This window comes from Hydra vulgaris, chromosome 02, assembly GCF_038396675.1.
Source record: "Hydra vulgaris chromosome 02, alternate assembly HydraT2T_AEP".
In the NCBI taxonomy this organism is placed as follows: Eukaryota; Metazoa; Cnidaria; class Hydrozoa; order Anthoathecata; family Hydridae; genus Hydra; species Hydra vulgaris.
Window position 1 is genome coordinate 16220453 of NC_088921.1, and position 20516 is coordinate 16240968.

The following is a 20516-nucleotide window of genomic DNA, read 5'->3' on the forward strand; positions in this document are numbered from 1 at the left end:
GTCTTGAAACCACTGCTTGACTACTTTTGCAGTGTGTTTCGGATCGTTGTCTTGCTGAAAAACCCATTTTATTGGCATATTCCATTCAGCATGAGGTAACATAACATCTTTCAGGATATTTTTATACATGAAACGGTCCATTATTCCATCGCTTCGATGTATTGGACCTAGACCGTTAGCAAAAAAACACCCCCAGACCATTACATAACGCCTCGATTTACGTTACTGCCATAAGACCTTCGCGGTCTTATGGCAGTAACGTAAATCGAGGCGTTTTGCGGCCGGTCGACGTACACGGCAAATGCCATCGCTCCCAATGATGTTGAACTTCGATTCATCACTGAACAGGACAGTTCGCCATTTCTGCTTTAATATTAAGTAGTTAATATGAGATGTAGCAAATAGGAGTCTTTTCTTCTGGTTTTTTAATGAAATCAGCGGTTTCTTTGCAGGGCGTCGAGAAAACAATCCGGCTTAAACAGCACGTCGTCTGATTGTTCGGTCCGATACAGGCAGCTCTAATTGCTTTTGTATCTCGACTGATGATATCCAGGGGTCCTTCTTGACAGATCTGACGATCATAGAATCCTCTCTAGAAGTGGTGGAACGCGGTCTTCCACTTTTGTTATCTGCTGCCAACTTCCCCGTAGAACGATATTTGGAACATAGTCACGGTCCATTTTTTTACGCGATATTTATCACAAATACTTTTTTGTGACATTCCACTTACGTAATCGCTAATAATTTTTTTTCTTAGTTCCAATCCAAGACTGTCGGGAGCCATTTTTGCACTTGAAGTCACAAAAATAATAAAAATAAATAATCACGCTTCTCAAGGCTTACCGTGTTACACTTATCTTGTGATGATACAATAATGCTCTGTGGAACACAACGTCTTGGTTGGATGTGGACTGCATTGATGTAATGAAACACTTGTTGTATTTCACTTCTTGTATTGATGTTCTTCGATAAAACACTTTGATAAAACTCACATCAATAAACTGTCTTGATAATACTGACTGATTGACTTATACTGACCATATACTGACTGAATTACATGTCGATTTACATGTCTCTTATATAGTAAAATGAACCTGTGTGAACTTGTTCTGGAAGATTCTAGATGCTTCTTTTCGATGCTTCTGGAAGCTTCTGGATGCTTCTGAATGTTTCTGGATACTTCTGGATGCTACTGGATGCTTCTTCAGGAAACTTCTGGAAGCTTCTGCATGCTTCTGGAAACTTCTGGATACTTCCTTTAATTATTAAAAAACTTCGGTGACGTTGACACGGACCAGACTTAAAAAAATGAAACAAACCAAAAAAGCTGCACTTGTTTTGTCCGCTGCAAAATGGCACTTGTCAACAAAATTCTGCCTGTGTGCTGATTGCTCATGTCATGGCATGCTATGACTCCAGACTCCTGAACTGTTTGCTGTGGTAGTATAGTTCGTTTCGTTTTTAAGACATGTAAAATTAGGAACACTTTTTAGTATTGTTTGATGTTGGTTGCAAATGTTTTGTCCAATACTGTATATATATTTGTGCAATTTCTAAAGCGGCAATGAAATTGGGCTACCCAAAAAGACTTTTTCTGGTTACGGGACTGTAAAAGCCTCAAACAAAACTCAGCTGTAGCACGTATCAAAATTCGTTCCTATAGAGTGTATTTAAATATTATTATTGTTATTCCATTTATTTAACACCATATTTTAATTCCTTAATTAATTTACAATGTAATATAGTAATTTACATATTAGTAATTTACAAGGTAAAAAGAAAAATAAGAAAGTTATTTCTCGTGATTTTCAGTTAAGAATTTTTCCTCAAGAATTTGTTTAAAAATTCGTCTTTGTTTTTTGCATTCCAGCACTATATTGCATACTCCAAAGTTTGCTCAACTTCGGAGGAAATTTCACTTTTAAACAGTGCTATTTTTACCCTTTTTTTATTTTGAATTAAATTTTGAAAATTTAACATCTGAAAATGGCGTAGGTCCTGGATATCGCCAACAAACGAATGTTGAAATAAAGGGTGTTTCAGCTGCGAAAAGATAATGTCTGCAGGTGTTTTGTTATTAAGAAGACGATGGAACAAGTTTAATTTATTTTGTTAAATATTTTTTGAAATTTTCTGGATTTTGAATAGCGAATTTGTATAGTTCTTACTGTGTTTCGAAATATTTAAAAGCGATTTTAGCGCACTCCTTCCAAGTACATCTAGCTTTTTCATCAAAACAGAATTATTTTCACTTAGCTCTATACCATAAGTTAAGGGAGGGACTGCCAACACTTTATATATAAGAAATAGAGCTTTGGTGAACAAACCGGATTCCAGATTGAATAAGAGTTTGAACAACATTTTTTCATCAACATTTTTATAACTGAGTGAAGCAAAAATTGAATGTTTAGTATCCCATGTGAATTCCAGATGTCTAAGTTTATTCTGAAGATTTTTTTTATTACGAGAAATCGTTATCGTATTGGTTTGTATTTGTGCTTTACCTGAAATCAAGAACTCAGTTTTAGTGGCATTTATTTTAATACAATTTAAATTACTGTAAATATCGCATGTTTTTATGAGCTTTTCGAGACCAGAGAGGGTAGAGCTTAAAAGTATGATATCATCCGCATATGCTACCACACCAGTAAAGTTATCGTATATAGACGTGCCAACAATACCTTGATTTTTAATAGATTCAAGAAGACTTTCAGTGTAATGATAGTGTAATTAATACTTTGGGCAATTTTTGGCTGCTTTAAAAAACTGACAAAATATTTCAAAAGCCGATAAGCGCGGTTGCTAAGCTTTTAGCGTTTTTTGAAAATCAACAAACTTAATGTAGTTAGTAATAAGTCCAATCAACTCTTCTGAATCTGCAAAGTAGTTAGCAATAAGTCCAATCAACTAATCTGAATCTGCATTTAACTGTAATAGCAATAACTTTAATCAACTCAAAGTCCAAGCGACTCAACTAAAACAAGAACTTCACTCATTAGGCCGGGTAATAAAAAAAAAAAAAAAGCAATTGTCTTTACTAAGCGTTTTTAGAGTAATTTTTCAGCTTTACGTGAATAAAAATTTAAGGAAAATTGCTGATATTTTCTTTTTACGAAAAGCTGACCAATTACTGAGTAAAAGCAACTGTTTTTTTTTATTTACCCGGCCTATTGCTTGTTTTAAATATGTTGATCTGGGGTTAACTTTGCATTCTTAACTATAGTACTTTTTTAACTGTAGTGTTTTTTTCTTATGACCATTATAAACAACACACTGATCAATCGGAAGTCTAACAATTCCCTAAACTGTAGCATCATCTATGACAAATGGTTTCATAAATAAAATCAATTACTGTATTAAAAATAAGGCATATCTCTGTTGGCTTTCTTCCAAATAAAGAAACCATATCCATGTATCTACATGTAAAAGCAAGTCGTTTTAGCAAAGTGAAAAGTTTTTCTAGACCACTGGATGTAGTTCTCTGTGCGTTTACAATTTTTTCTGAGATGCCAAAACATCAATGGTCATGAGGTCTTTTTTTTTTGAAACAATAATTTTAACATTACACATCATTATATTTTTTTTTTTATTTATTTTAGGTGCCCCAAGAAGTCCTAACGGTCTTGTCACAGAGCACCGCGGAAATGCATTTAACCAGGAAGTCCACGCCTCCTTCCTTACCGTGACGCGAAAATATGTCCAGAGTTCGTTTCGAACCTGGATCTCCTGCTTATAAAGCAAGCGTTCTAACCACTGCGCCACGGCCGCACATATATCAAGTATTTATATCACATTTGCAATATGGATATGATTCATGGGAATCGTTTGACTCGATTAAAAGTAAAAATTCATAAACATCTGCTAAATCTTTAGCGCAGCCTAAAAAGACTAAATCTCTTACAGATTTTAAGCAGAATATAACCGTCATTGTTGTTAACGGTTATTAGACGCGTGTTGTGAAACAAATGCGAAATGGTTTTAGTCAAACGACGTGTTCATGACAAACGCCGTTGTCAAATGTTGCCCGCGTCTCGTTGCTAAATCTCTCCCTAATTTATATGAGCCAACTGTTGGAAAATAAAGACATGTTCAATACAGTCGTCCCCCGGTTAACGAACTTAATTCGGAGTACGAACTAGTTCGTTATCCGAAAAGTTCGTTAACCGAAACGCGTTTTCCCATAGGCCGCCATTAAAAAATTTTTAATTGGTGGATTTTGCCGAAATAATGGGGGAAAAAATTCAAAAAATTGTCCAACTTGATAAATAAAATAGGCAAAGGTGAAATGATTGAAACCTGAGATTTATGCACTTTTAAAAATTGAAACAAATTGAAATTGTGCATGAAAATTGCTTGTCAAAGTTTTAGAAAAAACTAAAAATTGAACATGAACATTGCACAAAAATAGAAAAAAGCACAAAAATGCATGAAAAATATTAGTGAAACAAGAAAAGAAAAAAATGAAACAACAAAAGCACACCCAGCACAACCATTCACCTCCCAGGCTTCCATGACACTCAAAAAACTAAGGGGGAAATGCTGGACGGCGCGCCCGACCTTCACGCGCGTGTGCACGCCATTTGGCGGTCCCGGTTCGTTAACCGAGTTCCGGTTCGTTAACCGGGGGAGGATTTTGGGCAAACTTTCGGTTCGTTAACCGAAAGTTCGCTAACAGGGTGGTTCGTTAACCGGGGGACGACTGTATAAATTATAATTTCCATTTTTTATGTTGCTATTAAATTATTGTTACTAAAAAATACATAAATAAAGATTGAAGCCAAAATTGTTAATTTCATAAGCTATGGCTGTTTAATCAAAAGAGGTTAATTTCTTAAGATGATGCCGCGTAATAAAGTCGATTAATTATATAAGCTTTTAACGGCTGCATTTAAATCAAAAGTAATAATTAAAAAAAAAAAAACTCATGAAAAAGCATGAATTAATAAAACTAGTATGAAACAATTTAAAAAAATAAACATACAATTTCACGTATATCTTCAAAGTTACATACGCACCGTTACATAAATAATACGTTATTATAAATTAACTGCAATTAACAATAGTATTTTAAAAATTCTTTGAAGTTCATTATCGTTGCCAAACATCTACTTAAGCATTTATTCTTCGTACTGCTTATTTCCCAAAAATAATTTTATGATTAGATTACGATAAGATCTCACACAGCGATTTGTTGTAGATACAAAACATTTAAGTTGAACAACCAAGTAGAAAATTAAAGAATTAGTTAATAAAAAATAATTGTACAAGTTAAAACTATCTATATTGGAAACAAAGTTCACTCAAATTCCGATCATCACATTTTATTTGGAAACAAAATTCACTCAAATTCCGATCATCACATTTTAATTGGAAACAAAATTCACTCAAATTCCGATCATCATATTTTATTTAATAATACTCTAAATCATCTGCTTGTGTTTAGAATTAATAAAAATTATACCTTCATCTCTTAAAATCCTCAATGCATTCCGTGTTATCTAAATAAACAAGAAAAAAAACAAACACCTTGAAAGCAAGAATTTCAACAACCAGAAGATTATATACTACCAGTATAAAAATACTACAACTCACACACAAGTTGTCAGAAAGTTTCTGTCTGGAAGGTATTTGTTTTAAAGCACCTGAACCACGTCAAGGTTCCTTCCTATTCACATGTACGCTTTTTTTATGCAGAACGATTGAAAGCATATGACAGAAAAATACACAATCAATTAGCAAACTGCTTTTTCTTGCACATTCTCATTTCTATTAATAAAATTGAACATAAAAGAACAGGGAGTGTAATAAAAATGGACTCTAAAAAAAAAATCTGAAAAAGTAAGCATAAACTTTTAAACATATTAAAAGTTAAAAAAGAAAATTTTGGAAATGATAATAAACTTTAGATGACAATCTTCTTGGAAGGATAATTCATTATTAGACTGGTTCTTCTAATAATGCCCTTTATCTTTTAGATTTATTTGAAAAACGCATTGAAAATGTAGTTGGACCAAACCAAGCTCCTAATCTTTAGCCTTAATAGCCTCAAAAACGTTAAGTCTATTACTCTTTTCTACAAATACTATCATGTTGAGGCAAAAATATTGTCCATTATTACACACCTGTATAATAATTGACAAAATTTAAATATAAAAAATACAATATAATTTTTTTTTTTTTTTTACTATTTTGTTTATTATTAGAGTTGTTTCAATTTTACCATTTTAATGGTAAAATTGCAACAACTCTAAAACAGGGTAAAATAATATTCGAAAATAAAAATGTGCAAGTTACTTCTGTAAGTGTTACTCCATCAGGAAAAGAGAGCTCCATATATAGCATTTTATCTAAAAAGTGTATTACAAATAGATATATTATAGTGGACTAACTTGACAGTCACTAAAATAACAGAGCACCAGAGGTTTAAACAGAACACAAACAAACATAAAGTAACTAAAAGCTAAAGTAACTAAAGAGTCAACACCACATCATAAGAATAAACAGAACACAAACATACATATAGTAACTTATGAGTGAGTCAATATTGTGCCAGAGGTCTCCACAGGACACAAACATACGTACAGTAACTTATAGGTGAGTCAACATTGAGCCAGAGCTTTAAACAGAACACAAACAAACCTACAGTAACTTACGGGTGAACACAAATAAACATACAGTAATTTTTGGGTGAGCCAACAGCGCCAGAGGTTTAAACAGAACACAAACAAACATATAGTAACTTACCAATGAACTTGACATTACTTTATATACTTGGTTTCCTTCATTTTATTTTTATAGTTCCTCCAATAATTAATAATTGTGAGCTGTGGGGCAGTTGCCAGATAAAGCTGACCTAAAATAGAATTTATAAAAAGCATTCAGAAATTTCTATTTGTTTGTTTCGAGTCTATTAATAAATCTACAAACTCAGTTAAACATGTATTATTAAGACAACTTGCAGCTTCTTTCCAAGCTTATATTTAAATTCCAGTCTCATTCTGTTATTAACAGCACGTTTAGGGGGTTGCCACAAATATTATCATAATTAAGCATTTTAAAAACCAATCTATAATATGTGAAAAAACATATTATACAAAAAAACAAGGTAGTCGGTAGTTGCCTTTAACAATATATATTTAAAAATAGGAAAAGCATATTTTAAATAATGAAAGTCTATAGGTTTAATTTTTCTTTTATTTAAAACAATTTTGACACTTGTTTCTAAAACTTTATTGCTAATAATGATATCCTAACCTCTGATTAAATAATGATATCATAACATCTGATTAAATAACATAAAGAAAATAATGCTGTGTAAACAGTTTATAACTTACTGAATAAGTACAGATTTATCAAACTTCGCATTTTTGATAAGGTTTGTTTCTCCATTAATAAATTTTTTTTGATATAAGAACGAATGAAAATTGTTAAGCATTTTGACTGATTTTTGATTTATGACTAATTTTTCATTCATGTTAGTGAACACAAGTTTTTTTTTTTACAAGCTAAACAAATCCATGACTTTTCAGCATTTATTTTATTGAATATCTCATCAGATATATTTTCAGATTTTTTATGGTACCATTTGCTGCACCTATCACACTGTACCATACGAAGATTGGTATTTTTTGCCTGATACCATACCCAATTTGAACGGCATGAGCAAGAAATTTCTAAAGTGATTAATTTTTCTTCATTAAAACATGATTTTGATTTGCTAACTGAAAAGGCAGAAAAATCTCTTTTTTTAATGCATTCAATAAAATGTTTTTTAATTTTGTCTTTGTCTAGAGTTAAAGCTCCAATATCAAATTTGTGAAGTATGTTTAATGCATTAGCAATTGCAAAAACGCCACAATCCACACCATTAGTTTGTTGTTGACATTTGAGTACATAGATGGTTAAGATTTTCCCTTTAGTTTTATATGTATTGCATATTTGCTGCTTAACATGATCCTTCACTTGGCGATGGAAAAGACTGTCATAGCAAAAAATTGTGTCCGCTGGACAATTCACATTAGAAATGGTAATCCAATGATATTGTCCAGTATATAATACTTGAACAAAATCATTCTTTCCCTCACGAAACATATATTTTTCACCTAAAATTGTATCTTGAAACCAGACTTCATATGAAACTGATTCAAAAGAATTTTTTGGGTAGCATTGATACTTACATCTGTCAGCATATCATTGTTCTCAATAGCGTCAATTTCAGTTTGTGGTAACACAGGCAGGTTGTTGTCAAACACAATCCATTCAATACTTTCATCTGTATTATCTTGCTGAAGAATTATATTTTCACTTGCATCTATGTGTTCAGACTTAACTAGGACTTTATGATTTTTATTTGATTCAATTTTTAAACTGCTTGATGCCTTCAACTTTTCTGCACCAACTCCATGCCTCCCCAAATATAATGCAACCTTCTGTTTTAAAGGAACGCTTAATGCTTGTAGCTGACTCTTATTTTTTAGAACAGGCTGCAAATGAATACCTTGTTCATTTGGAATGCATTCTTAAAATTATTTTTTAACTTTTTTTTAAATATCAATTCCATTATCTAATTTCTCTTCATTTTCAATAAGATATGATTCATTAATTAACTGCTTAGCTATTTCTCGAAACAAGAATGTTTTTTTTTTCATTGGAATTTGTTCATTGGAATTGAAATCACTTCCCAAACATGTCTTTTGTTTGGGAAGTGATTCCAATGTTTTTATGCTACAATCTACTTCTCTGTCTTCTGCTTTGTTGTCTGTAATAAACAGTTCATTTCGAGGCAATAAAGGTTTTCTTCCAAAAGAAATTTCTTTATCCAAGTTCAAAAACAGTGAGTAAATGTATAATTGAGATAAATTGTACCAAGACCATGAAGGAAACTCATTAAAAACTGCAAAGAAATGCTTGGAAAGATACCCAGTTTATTTCCAATCCTGGAAAGTACAATTTGGCATAGTGACTGAATCGCCAAAAGCTAATATGATGGAACTCAGCAGAGTTTGCAAAAGATGAACATGTAAACTTTCCAGTCTCTTTAACAAAAACTCCAGACAGATCAATATTTGAAGCTAGACACATCTTTTGCAAGCAATATTTAACAAAGTGTCTTGGTCTATGATGCAAAAATGTGGGTAGGTATGAAATATAATGGCGGAAATTTCCACTATGTCTTGTATTGATGTCACAATACCTAAAAAGTTATGTTTTAATATGTTGTGTCAAAAAATAGTGTAGCACCAGTGTACTTTGCACAATAAGTGAAATATATTTGACATTTGTTCTTTTTTTAAAATTTGTTAATGGTAGTTTGCCTGAAACAAAACTTAAAATTAAAATAAAATAAAAAAAATCATTTTTTATGTCAGATATTCCCTTTAAAATCTCCCTTTTAATTATTTTGTGCTCACTAGAGTAGACTCTTTATCAAAATGTATATTAAGTTATATTTAAGTTATGTTGTATTATTTCAAATTTTTTAACTTTATAAGGAAATAATGAACACTAAAGTAAATAAAGAACACTTTTACATGTTTTGATAAAGAACCTTTGCATAATAATTATCGTAAAGGTTTTTTTTTTAATAACCTATACTATTACTAAATATTCTCTTCTATTAAGAACAAAAAAAAAAAAAAAAACTAAGTACCTATTATATAAATCTGGAAATAAGACTAGTCTTCAATAAGAACAGTAAGCATGGTTGATAAACAAGAGTTACTATGCTTTTTCAGGTATGAATGTTTGAAGGTTTCATTTTGCCATTCAACTCCATTGTTAGTATTAATACTGACCATTAATCTGTCTTTACGATACAAGTATCCTCACCTCTATTAATAAAATGGTACAGAATTAAGTATGAATTTAGTATAGAATTAAAAAAAAATTTTTAAATAAAATAAAACCTCAATGTGGTAACCATTGCTTTTCAAGCCAATTAAACATATTTTTATGGTTTGGATTTAAATAATGTTCACATTTTTTTAAGTTTTCAAGGGCTTTTGCTGAATCAACATTTGATTGAGCTCTGGGAACTTTCCTTAACTTAGCTAGCATTTCTATTTTAATGTCACTGGCAATATTATTTACTTTATTAAACCAACGTTTCCACACTTGTTCCCGATGAAAGTCACATATGAGAACTTGGCACTCTAAAAAATTTAATATATAAGTTGAAACTTGATTTACTTAAACATAAAACCACTTAAATATAAAGTGATTCAGTGAGGGGACTTAATAAAATTAAATATGCAGCTAATTAAAATCTTGAAATACCTTGATATAAAGATTCAATAGCGTTAATCTTTTCAGCACAATAATCAACGATAAAATATAGGACTCCAATTAGGATTCCATTCTTTTATTTTGGCAAGAGCACTTTGAATATTTTTTGTTGACTCCTTCAGAAATAAAGGCACCTACTATCTGATAGTCCACATTTGATTTTACAACAAGAAAAAAGAGTGGTAAAGAATATTTTGTTGCTTCGTAAGTGGTAATTTTTAATAACCTCTGCATTCTTCAGTTTCATAAACAAATGAAAAACTATTGCTAGATGCTTCTACAACAATCTCATCCTCATCTTCGGTGCTTTCGACGGCTGAGCATTCAACTTTGACTTCATCTAAATATATATATATATATATATATATATATATATATATATATATATATATATATATATATATATATATATATATATATATATATATATATATATATATATATATATATATATATATATATATATATATATATATATATATATATATATATATATATATATATATATATATATATATATATATATATATATATATATATATATATATATATATATATATATATATATATATATATATATATATATATTATTCTGGTATATATATATATAATTCTGAATACGAAGCTCAAGAATTTTTCAAACACCTCAATAAAGACACATAAAAATTTGAAATTTATGTATGGAAAAAGAACAAGATAACCAGATTGCTTTTTTAGATGTACTTATTGAAAATTCTATTCGTTTACGACTTCAGTTTATCACAAAAAAACGTATACAGGTCTTTTACAAAATTTTTTTTAGTTTTATTCCCTCTTGCTACAAATTTGGACTTGTTCGGTGTTTGATTGATCGTACATTTAAAATTAATAATTCTTGGTTTGGTTTTATTTATATTAAGAATCTATCATTAGTTTTACAAAATAATAAATTTCCACAAAAAATTATTGACTATGAAATTAAATCCTATATTGATAAGAAAATGAACCCTCTGTGTCTAACATAATTAATAGCTTAAATATAAGATACTTTAAGCTTCCATACATTGGAATGTACTCTAATTACACTAAAAGGAAAATTTCAAAAATTGTTCATAAATATTGTAAGGATATTCTAATAAAATTAATTTTCACTACTAATAAAATACAAGATTGTTTTTGCTTAAAAGAGTCACTTCCTAAACTGCTTAAATCTCATGTTGTCTATAAATTTTCTTGCGCTGGCTGTAATGCCAGTTATATTGGAGAAACCTCCAGACACTTGGCAACTAGAATAAATGAGCACCTTAAAAGTGATAAACAATCTCATATATTTAAACACTTAATTTATCTCTTAATTGCAAAAAATTGGCTAACTGTGATTCTTTTGAGATTTTGGATAATGCCCCAAACAAACACAAATTTAAGATAAAAGAAGCCCTCCACATTAAATGGGAAAGTCCCTCACTTAATAAACAAGCTTTACATTATACTAAAAACTTATCTATTTATTTTTACTGTCAGTTTATTTATATATATATATCTATATTTTTTTGACAGTTGGTTATTTTAATTGGTTATTTACCAAGTTATTTTGTAATAAATATATTGGTTTATTATGTATAATTTTTTGTCCGTTAATATTTCTTTGTAAAGACTTCTATTTTTTAATATATATTTCAGAGTTTTTTATTATTGTAAAATAATCTTTTGAAAATGTAAATAAAATTTTACGAAACATGTCAAGAATAAAAAACATCGTGTTATTTTTAAAAATAATTACTTATTTTATGCTATTACGACGTTCAACAAATATATATATATAGATATATATATATATATATATATATATATATATATATACGTTTATTTATATGTATGTGCTTGTATATACATATGTATTATATATATATATATATATAATATACATGTGTGTACATATATGTGAGTATATATATGTAATATATATATTTATATATATATATATATATATATGATATATATATATATATATATATATATATATATATATATATATATATATATATATATATATATATATATATATATATATATATAAATATATATATATATATAAATGATGCTTATGGGGTAAAAAAAAATAACTGATACTCAAAGGTGTACAGGGTACACAGGTGCTCTTGATAATGCTAATGTCTCCGTAAGTATTCTTTTGTTGTAAAATCTGTTCCTGTAAGTGATAATATAGGTATTGTAGTTAAAAAAGGTATCGTAAAAATAGTTTCAGAGAAGGTTTATTAAAAGTAAATATCATTTAGTAATGAGCTGAAATAAATTAAATGATTTATTTCCAAATTAAATATAAATTTAAAAAAATAATAATTAAACATCACGTTTAATTTATGTTGGATACCTGAATGTTAGTTGTGGGAGGTCTTTTTATCTTCTTAAATCTTACATTTCTGTTTTACCTTAAACTTTTTTTAATGGATTACTTATAAGACATAAATATTTAAAAATCAGTGATTAAAATGATTGAAAATTAGTTATGATAATTTTTACTGTCCTATGCAATCAGATTAGAACAAGGAATGCAAAAGCAAAATGACACGTTATCATGAAAATGAAGGATTGTCTTTTTATTTCAAAAAACAGTGAGTGTCTGGGAGCCCTGTTTTAAATACATATTTTTTTGGAAAATATAAAACATTATCAAAATAAAAGAACAGTTATTTATATAGTGTATTTGAATTTTTTTTTAAAGTATTTACCTTAATGTGCACTACAAAAATATTTTATAAAAGCCTATTATTTAAATATAGTGTTCAAAATAAATATATTATTTTATTATTTAAACCTGCACAAGGAACACAAGGAAAGAAATATATACACATTCATTTCTGTATATTTTGGTGAAAACTGAAGTTAAGTAAAGAGAACTCACAGTAAAATATTAAATTCATACAATTTTTACTTATTCTTTAAGTCAAAGATAAAATCTTCTGTGAGGATTTTCAACTTTCCATTGTTCTACCTTTTTTATAAGACATTCTTGGTCAATGTTTGAATACCTTTTCTTTCTTACTGCTTCCAACATGTAACACCGAATAGTTTTTTTCGATGGGAAGAATCTTTTATTTGATTTAGATGGAAATATACTATTTTTAAACATTTCTCTTGTTGTAACAATGATTTCTAATCTCCTACGCATTTCATCAACACTTGTTATAAATTCAGGTAATGTAAATATTTCTTCTTTTAATCTTGCATCAATTGGCTGGGATATACCAGCAGCCTTAAAAAAAAAAAGAAAGAATTATCAGAAAATTTAAATAAAAAATGTAAAAATCTGAAGGTGGTTTAAAGGTTGATTGGTTTTAATTAAATAAAAATTAATTAAATAAAGGGAAAAGCCACTTGTTAAGTGCCTACAATTTTTAAAAAAGAACTTTTAAAAGAAAAATGTTTAAGCTATAAAGTAAAAAATATAGAAATTAAAACATCAACAATTTATACAACTTGTGATTAAAATTGGTTATTGTTAAAATCAGATTATGTTATACAATTATTAATAAAATTATTTACATCTCCAGTAAAGTGACCAATGTGAGAACTCCTTGATGGAAGAAAAACTGAAAACATTTTTTTTCCCACTGTTTCATTTTTTAAAATTGCTTCACAAATTTTTTTTGAGGATGTTACTCTTTTCCATTTACTATCTTCTATAATCTAAAGAGAAATTTAAAAAAATGCACCAACATAAACTAGTATTTTTCAAAAAGCTATATAACAATTCTCAGAAAAAAGAACAAAAAGAAAATCTTTTGAATTATAAAGCAATCAGTTTATTAGTTATAAAACTTGTTGGTTATAGGCAAAGGAATTAAGAACCTTTTTACTAACTTTTATTAGTCAAATATTTATTAATAATAATTTATTATTTTCTATATTAAATAAAACTAACATAATTTAAAAGAAATAAAATCTTACTACAATCATGAATGGAACACCATTAAAAGATACTGAGTCATCCTCATAATTTTTAGTCAATTATGTATAAAGTAACTTAATATCACAAAAAAAACTATGGTAGCCATATCTTGGTAACTGACAAACTTTTTCTTACCTATATTATCAAAATTTTTGTCAGCAGAATAACATGTAAACTTTGACACAGTTTCTGTCTCATAGATTTGAATCAAAGCGAGTATTTTCTCGTATGATTCTGCACATATCCACTTTTCTGCTCAAAATATCATATCAATAATGACTTTAATAGTTCAAGAGTGAAAATAAAACAAAAGTTTCAAATTTGGAAAAATTACAAATGCACAAAATACATAAAATTATATAATATATATCATAAAGTATATAATACCATAAAATTATCTAATTACCCTTAATAACACTTGAATCTTCTAACAAACTTAAACTCTTATCGTTTCCCCATATCTTATTATATGAAAAAGAAATTTTTTTCCATTTTGCAGTTATTATTTTCTACTTAATCCTTTAAGTTAATGTAATACTTTAGGCTTCATAGAACAAACAAGAGAGCCTGGCTAAAATTATTTATAAATTTAATTATATCAAATAAAATAAGTATTCATGTAAAAAATAATTATGCGAAATAGACTTACGAGTTTTGCGGACTGAAAGACACCACCTGACTTTGCGGTAAGGAAGCATGCACCAACCTTATTTTATTTGATATAATTAAATTTATAAATAATTTTAGCCAGCCTCTCTTGTTTGTTCTATGAAGCCTAAAGTATTACATTAACTTAAAGGATTAAGTAGAAAATAATAACTGCAAAATGGAAAAAAATTTCTTTTTCATATGATATCAATGATATGAAAAGATTAATGCTATTGAATCTTTATATCAAGGTATTTCAAGATTTTAATTAGCTGCATATTTAATTTTATTAAGTCCCCTCACTGAATCACTTTATATTTAAGTGGTTTTATGTTTAAGTAAATCAAGTTTCAACTTATATATTAAATTTTTTAGAGTGCCAAGTTCTCATATGTGACTTTCATCGGGAACAAGTGTGGAAACGTTGGTTTAATAAAGTAAATAATATTGCCAGTGACATTAAAATAGAAATGCTAGCTAAGTTAAGGAAAGTTCCCAGAGCTCAATCAAATGTTGATTCAGCAAAAGCCCTTGAAAACTTAAAAAAATGTGAACATTATTTAAATCCAAACCATAAAAATATGTTTAATTGGCTTGAAAAGCAATGGTTACCACATTGAGGTTTTATTTTATTTAAAATTTTTTTTTTAATTCTATACTAAATTCATACTTAATTCTGTACCATTTTATTAATAGAGGTGAGGATACTTGTATCGTAAAGACAGATTAATGGTCAGTATTAATACTAACAATGGAGTTGAATGGCAAAATGAAACCTTCAAACATTCATACCTGAAAAAGCATAGTAACTCTTGTTTATCAACCATGCTTACTGTTCTTATTGAAGACTAGTCTTATTTCCAGATTTATATAATAGGTACTTAGTTTTTTTTTTTTTTTTTTGTTCTTAATAGAAGAGAATATTTAGTAATAGTATAGGTTATTAAAAAAAAAACCTTTACGATAATTATTATGCAAAGGTTCTTTATCAAAACATGTAAAAGTGTTCTTTATTTACTTTAGTGTTCATTATTTCCTTATAAAGTTAAAAAATTTGAAATAATACAACATAACTTAAATATAACTTAATATACATTTTGATAAAGAGTCTACTCTAGTGAGCACAAAATAATTAAAAGGGAGATTTTAAAGGGAATATCTGACATAAAAAATGATTTTTTTTATTTTATTTTAATTTTAAGTTTTGTTTCAGGCAAACTACCATTAACAAATTTTAAAAAAAGAACAAATGTCAAATATATTTCACTTATTGTGCAAAGTACACTGGTGCTACACTATTTTTTGACACAACATATTAAAACATAACTTTTTAGGTATTGTGACATCAATACAAGACATAGTGGAAATTTCCGCCATTATATTTCATACCTACCCACATTTTTGCATCATAGACCAAGACACTTTGTTAAATATTGCTTGCAAAAGATGTGTCTAGCTTCAAATATTGATCTGTCTGGAGTTTTTGTTAAAGAGACTGGAAAGTTTACATGTTCATCTTTTGCAAACTCTGCTGAGTTCCATCATATTAGCTTTTGGCGATTCAGTCACTATGCCAAATTGTACTTTCCAGGATTGGAAATAAACTGGGTATCTTTCCAAGCATTTCTTTGCAGTTTTTAATGAGTTTCCTTCATGGTCTTGGTACAATTTATCTCAATTATACATTTACTCACTGTTTTTGAACTTGGATAAAGAAATTTCTTTTGGAAGAAAACCTTTATTGCCTCGAAATGAACTGTTTATTACAGACAACAAAGCAGAAGACAGAGAAGTAGATTGTAGCATAAAAACATTGGAATCACTTCCCAAACAAAACACATGTTTGGTATGTTATTTAATTTCCAATCAACAAATTCCAATTAAAAAAAAAACATTCTTGTTTCGAGAAATAGCTAAGCAGTTAATTAATGAATCATATCTTATTGAAAATGAAGAGAAATTAGATAATGGAATTGATATTTAAAAAAAAGTTAAAAAATAATTTTAAGAATGCATTCCAAATGAACAAGGTATTCATTTGCAGCCTGTTCTAAAAAATAAGAGTCAGCTACAAGCATTAAGCGTTCCTTTAAAACAGAAGGTTGCATTATATTTGGGGAGGCATGGAGTTGGTGCAGAAAAGTTGAAGGCATCAAGCAGTTTAAAAATTGAATCAAATAAAAATCATAAAGTCCTAGTTAAGTCTGAACACATAGATGCAAGTGAAAATATAATTCTTCACAAGATAATACAGATGAAAGTATTGAATGGATTGTGTTTGACACAACTTGCCTGTGTTACCACAAACTGAAATTGACGCTATTGAGAACAATGATATGCTGACAGATGTAAGTATCAATGCTACCCAAAAAATTCTTTTGAAATCAGTTTCATATGAAGTCTGGTTTCAAGATACAATTTTAGGTGAAAAATATATGTTTCGTGAGGGAAAGAATGATTTTGTTCAAGTATTATATACTGGACAATATCATTGGATTACCATTTCTAATGTGAATTGTCCAGCGGACACAATTTTTTGCTATGACAGTCTTTTCCATCGCCAAGTGAAGGATCATGTTAAGCAGCAAATATGCAATACATATAAAACTAAAGGGAAAATCTTAACCATCTATGTACTCAAATGTCAACAACAAACTAATGGTGTGGATTGTGGCGTTTTTGCAATTGCTAATGCATTAAACATACTTCACAAATTTGATATTGGAGCTTTAACTCTAGACAAAGACAAAATTAAAAAACATTTTATTGAATGCATTAAAAAAAGAGATTTTTCTGCCTTTTCAGTTAGCAAATCAAAATCATGTTTTAATGAAGAAAAATTAATCACTTTAGAAATTTCTTGCTCATGCCGTTCAAATTGGGTATGGTATCAGGCAAAAAATACCAATCTTCGTATGGTACAGTGTGATAGGTGCAGCAAATGGTACCATAAAAAATCTGAAAATATATCTGATGAGATATTCAATAAAATAAATGCTGAAAAGTCATGGATTTGTTTAGCTTGTAAAAAAAAAAACTTGTGTTCACTAACATGAATGAAAAATTAGTCATAAATCAAAAATCAGTCAAAATGCTTAACAATTTTCATTCGTTCTTATATCAAAAAAAATTTATTAATGGAGAAACAAACCTTATCAAAAATGCGAAGTTTGATAAATCTGTACTTATTCAGTAAGTTATAAACTGTTTACACAGCATTATTTTCTTTATGTTATTTAATCAGATGTTATGATATCATTATTTAATCAGAGGTTAGGATATCATTATTAGCAATAAAGTTTTAGAAACAAGTGTCAAAATTGTTTTAAATAAAAGAAAAATTAAACCTATAGACTTTCATTATTTAAAATATGCTTTTCCTATTTTTAAATATATATTGTTAAAGGCAACTACCGACTACCTTGTTTTTTTGTATAATATGTTTTTTCACATATTATAGATTGGTTTTTAAAATGCTTAATTATGATAATATTTGTGGCAACCCCCTAAACGTGCTGTTAATAACAGAATGAGACTGGAATTTAAATATAAGCTTGGAAAGAAGCTGCAAGTTGTCTTAATAATACATGTTTAACTGAGTTTGTAGATTTATTAATAGACTCGAAACAAACAAATAGAAATTTCTGAATGCTTTTTATAAATTCTATTTTAGGTCAGCTTTATCTGGCAACTGCCCCACAGCTCACAATTATTAATTATTGGAGGAACTATAAAAATAAAATGAAGGAAACCAAGTATATAAAGTAATGTCAAGTTCATTGGTAAGTTACTATATGTTTGTTTGTGTTCTGTTTAAACCTCTGGCGCTGTTGGCTCACCCAAAAATTACTGTATGTTTATTTGTGTTCACCCGTAAGTTACTGTAGGTTTGTTTGTGTTCTGTTTAAAGCTCTGGCTCAATGTTGACTCACCTATAAGTTACTGTACGTATGTTTGTGTCCTGTGGAGACCTCTGGCACAATATTGACTCACTCATAAGTTACTATATGTATGTTTGTGTTCTGTTTATTCTTATGATGTGGTGTTGACTCTTTAGTTACTTTAGCTTTTAGTTACTTTATGTTTGTTTGTGTTCTGTTTAAACCTCTGGTGCTCTGTTATTTTAGTGACTGTCAAGTTAGTCCACTATAATATATCTATTTGTAATACACTTTTTAGATAAAATGCTATATATGGAGCTCTCTTTTCCTGATGGAGTAACACTTACAGAAGTAACTTGCACATTTTTATTTTCGAATATTATTTTACCCTGTTTTAGAGTTGTTGCAATTTTACCATTAAAATGGTAAAATTGAAACAACTCTAATAATAAACAAAATAGTAAAAAAAAAAAAAAAATTATATTGTATTTTTTATATTTAAATTTTGTCAATTATTATACAGGTGTGTAATAATGGACAATATTTTTGCCTCAACATGATAGTATTTGTAGAAAAGAGTAATAGACTTAACGTTTTTGAGGCTATTAAGGCTAAAGATTAGGAGCTTGGTTTGGTCCAACTACATTTTCAATGCGTTTTTCAAATAAATCTAAAAGATAAAGGGCATTATTAGAAGAACCAGTCTAATAATGAATTATCCTTCCAAGAAGATTGTCATCTAAAGTTTATTATCATTTCCAAAATTTTCTTTTTTAACTTTTAATATGTTTAAAAGTTTATGCTTACTTTTTCAGATTTTTTTTTTAGAGTCCATTTTTATTACACTCCCTGTTCTTTTATGTTCAATTTTATTAATAGAAATGAGAATGTGCAAGAAAAAGCAGTTTGCTAATTGATTGTGTATTTTTCTGTCATATGCTTTCAATCGTTCTGCATAAAAAAAGCGTACATGTGAATAGGAAGGAACCTTGACGTGGTTCAGGTGCTTTAAAACAAATACCTTCCAGACAGAAACTTTCTGACAACTTGTGTGTGAGTTGTAGTATTTTTATACTGGTAGTATATAATCTTCTGGTTGTTGAAATTCTTGCTTTCAAGGTGTTTGTTTTTTTTCTTGTTTATTTAGATAACACGGAATGCATTGAGGATTTTAAGAGATGAAGGTATAATTTTTATTAATTCTAAACACAAGCAGATGATTTAGAGTATTATTAAATAAAATATGATGATCGGAATTTGAGTGAATTTTGTTTCCAATTAAAATGTGATGATCGGAATTTGAGTGAATTTTGTTTCCAAATAAAATGTGATGATCGGAATTTGAGTGAACTTTGTTTCCAATATAGATAGTTTTAACTTGTACAATTATTTTTTATTAACTAATTCTTTAATTTTCTACTTGGTTGTTCAACTTAAATGTTTTGTATCTACAACAAATCGCTGTGTGAGATCTTATCGTAATCTAATCATAAAATTATTTTTGGGAAATAAGCAGTACGAAGAATAAATGCTTAAGTAGATGTTTGGCAACGATAATGAACTTCAAAGAATTTTTAAAATACTATTGTTAATTGCAGTTAATTTATAATAACGTATTATTTATGTAACGGTGCGTATGTAACTTTGAAGATATACGTGAAATTGTATGTTTATTTTTTTAAATTGTTTCATACTAGTTTTATTAATTCATGCTTTTTCATGAGTTTTTTTTTTTTTAATTATTACTTTTGATT

At 28.5% G+C, this 20516-nt stretch overlaps 1 protein-coding gene and 1 long non-coding RNA gene across 2 annotated transcripts; one reads left to right on the forward strand and one right to left on the reverse strand.

Moving 5' to 3' along the window:
- Positions 1-9655: 9655 nt before the first annotated feature.
- LOC136076768 (uncharacterized) lies at positions 9656-13989 on the reverse strand. Its single transcript, XM_065790214.1, has 5 exons — positions 13828-13989; positions 13208-13537; positions 10276-10624; positions 9906-10151; positions 9656-9830 (listed from the first exon to the last, which is right to left on the reverse strand). The coding sequence occupies exons 1-2, from the start codon at positions 13882-13884 to the stop codon at positions 13229-13231; spliced, it is 366 nt and encodes a 121-aa protein (XP_065646286.1). The 5' UTR covers positions 13885-13989; the 3' UTR covers positions 9656-9830; positions 9906-10151; positions 10276-10624; positions 13208-13228.
- Positions 13990-14913: 924 nt separating this feature from the next.
- Positions 14914-15752, forward strand: LOC136076408 (uncharacterized). The gene is made up of 3 exons (XR_010636247.1): positions 14914-15132; positions 15257-15502; positions 15578-15752. It is a non-coding gene; the product is annotated as an uncharacterized LOC136076408 (long non-coding RNA).
- Positions 15753-20516: the final 4764 nt, after the last annotated feature.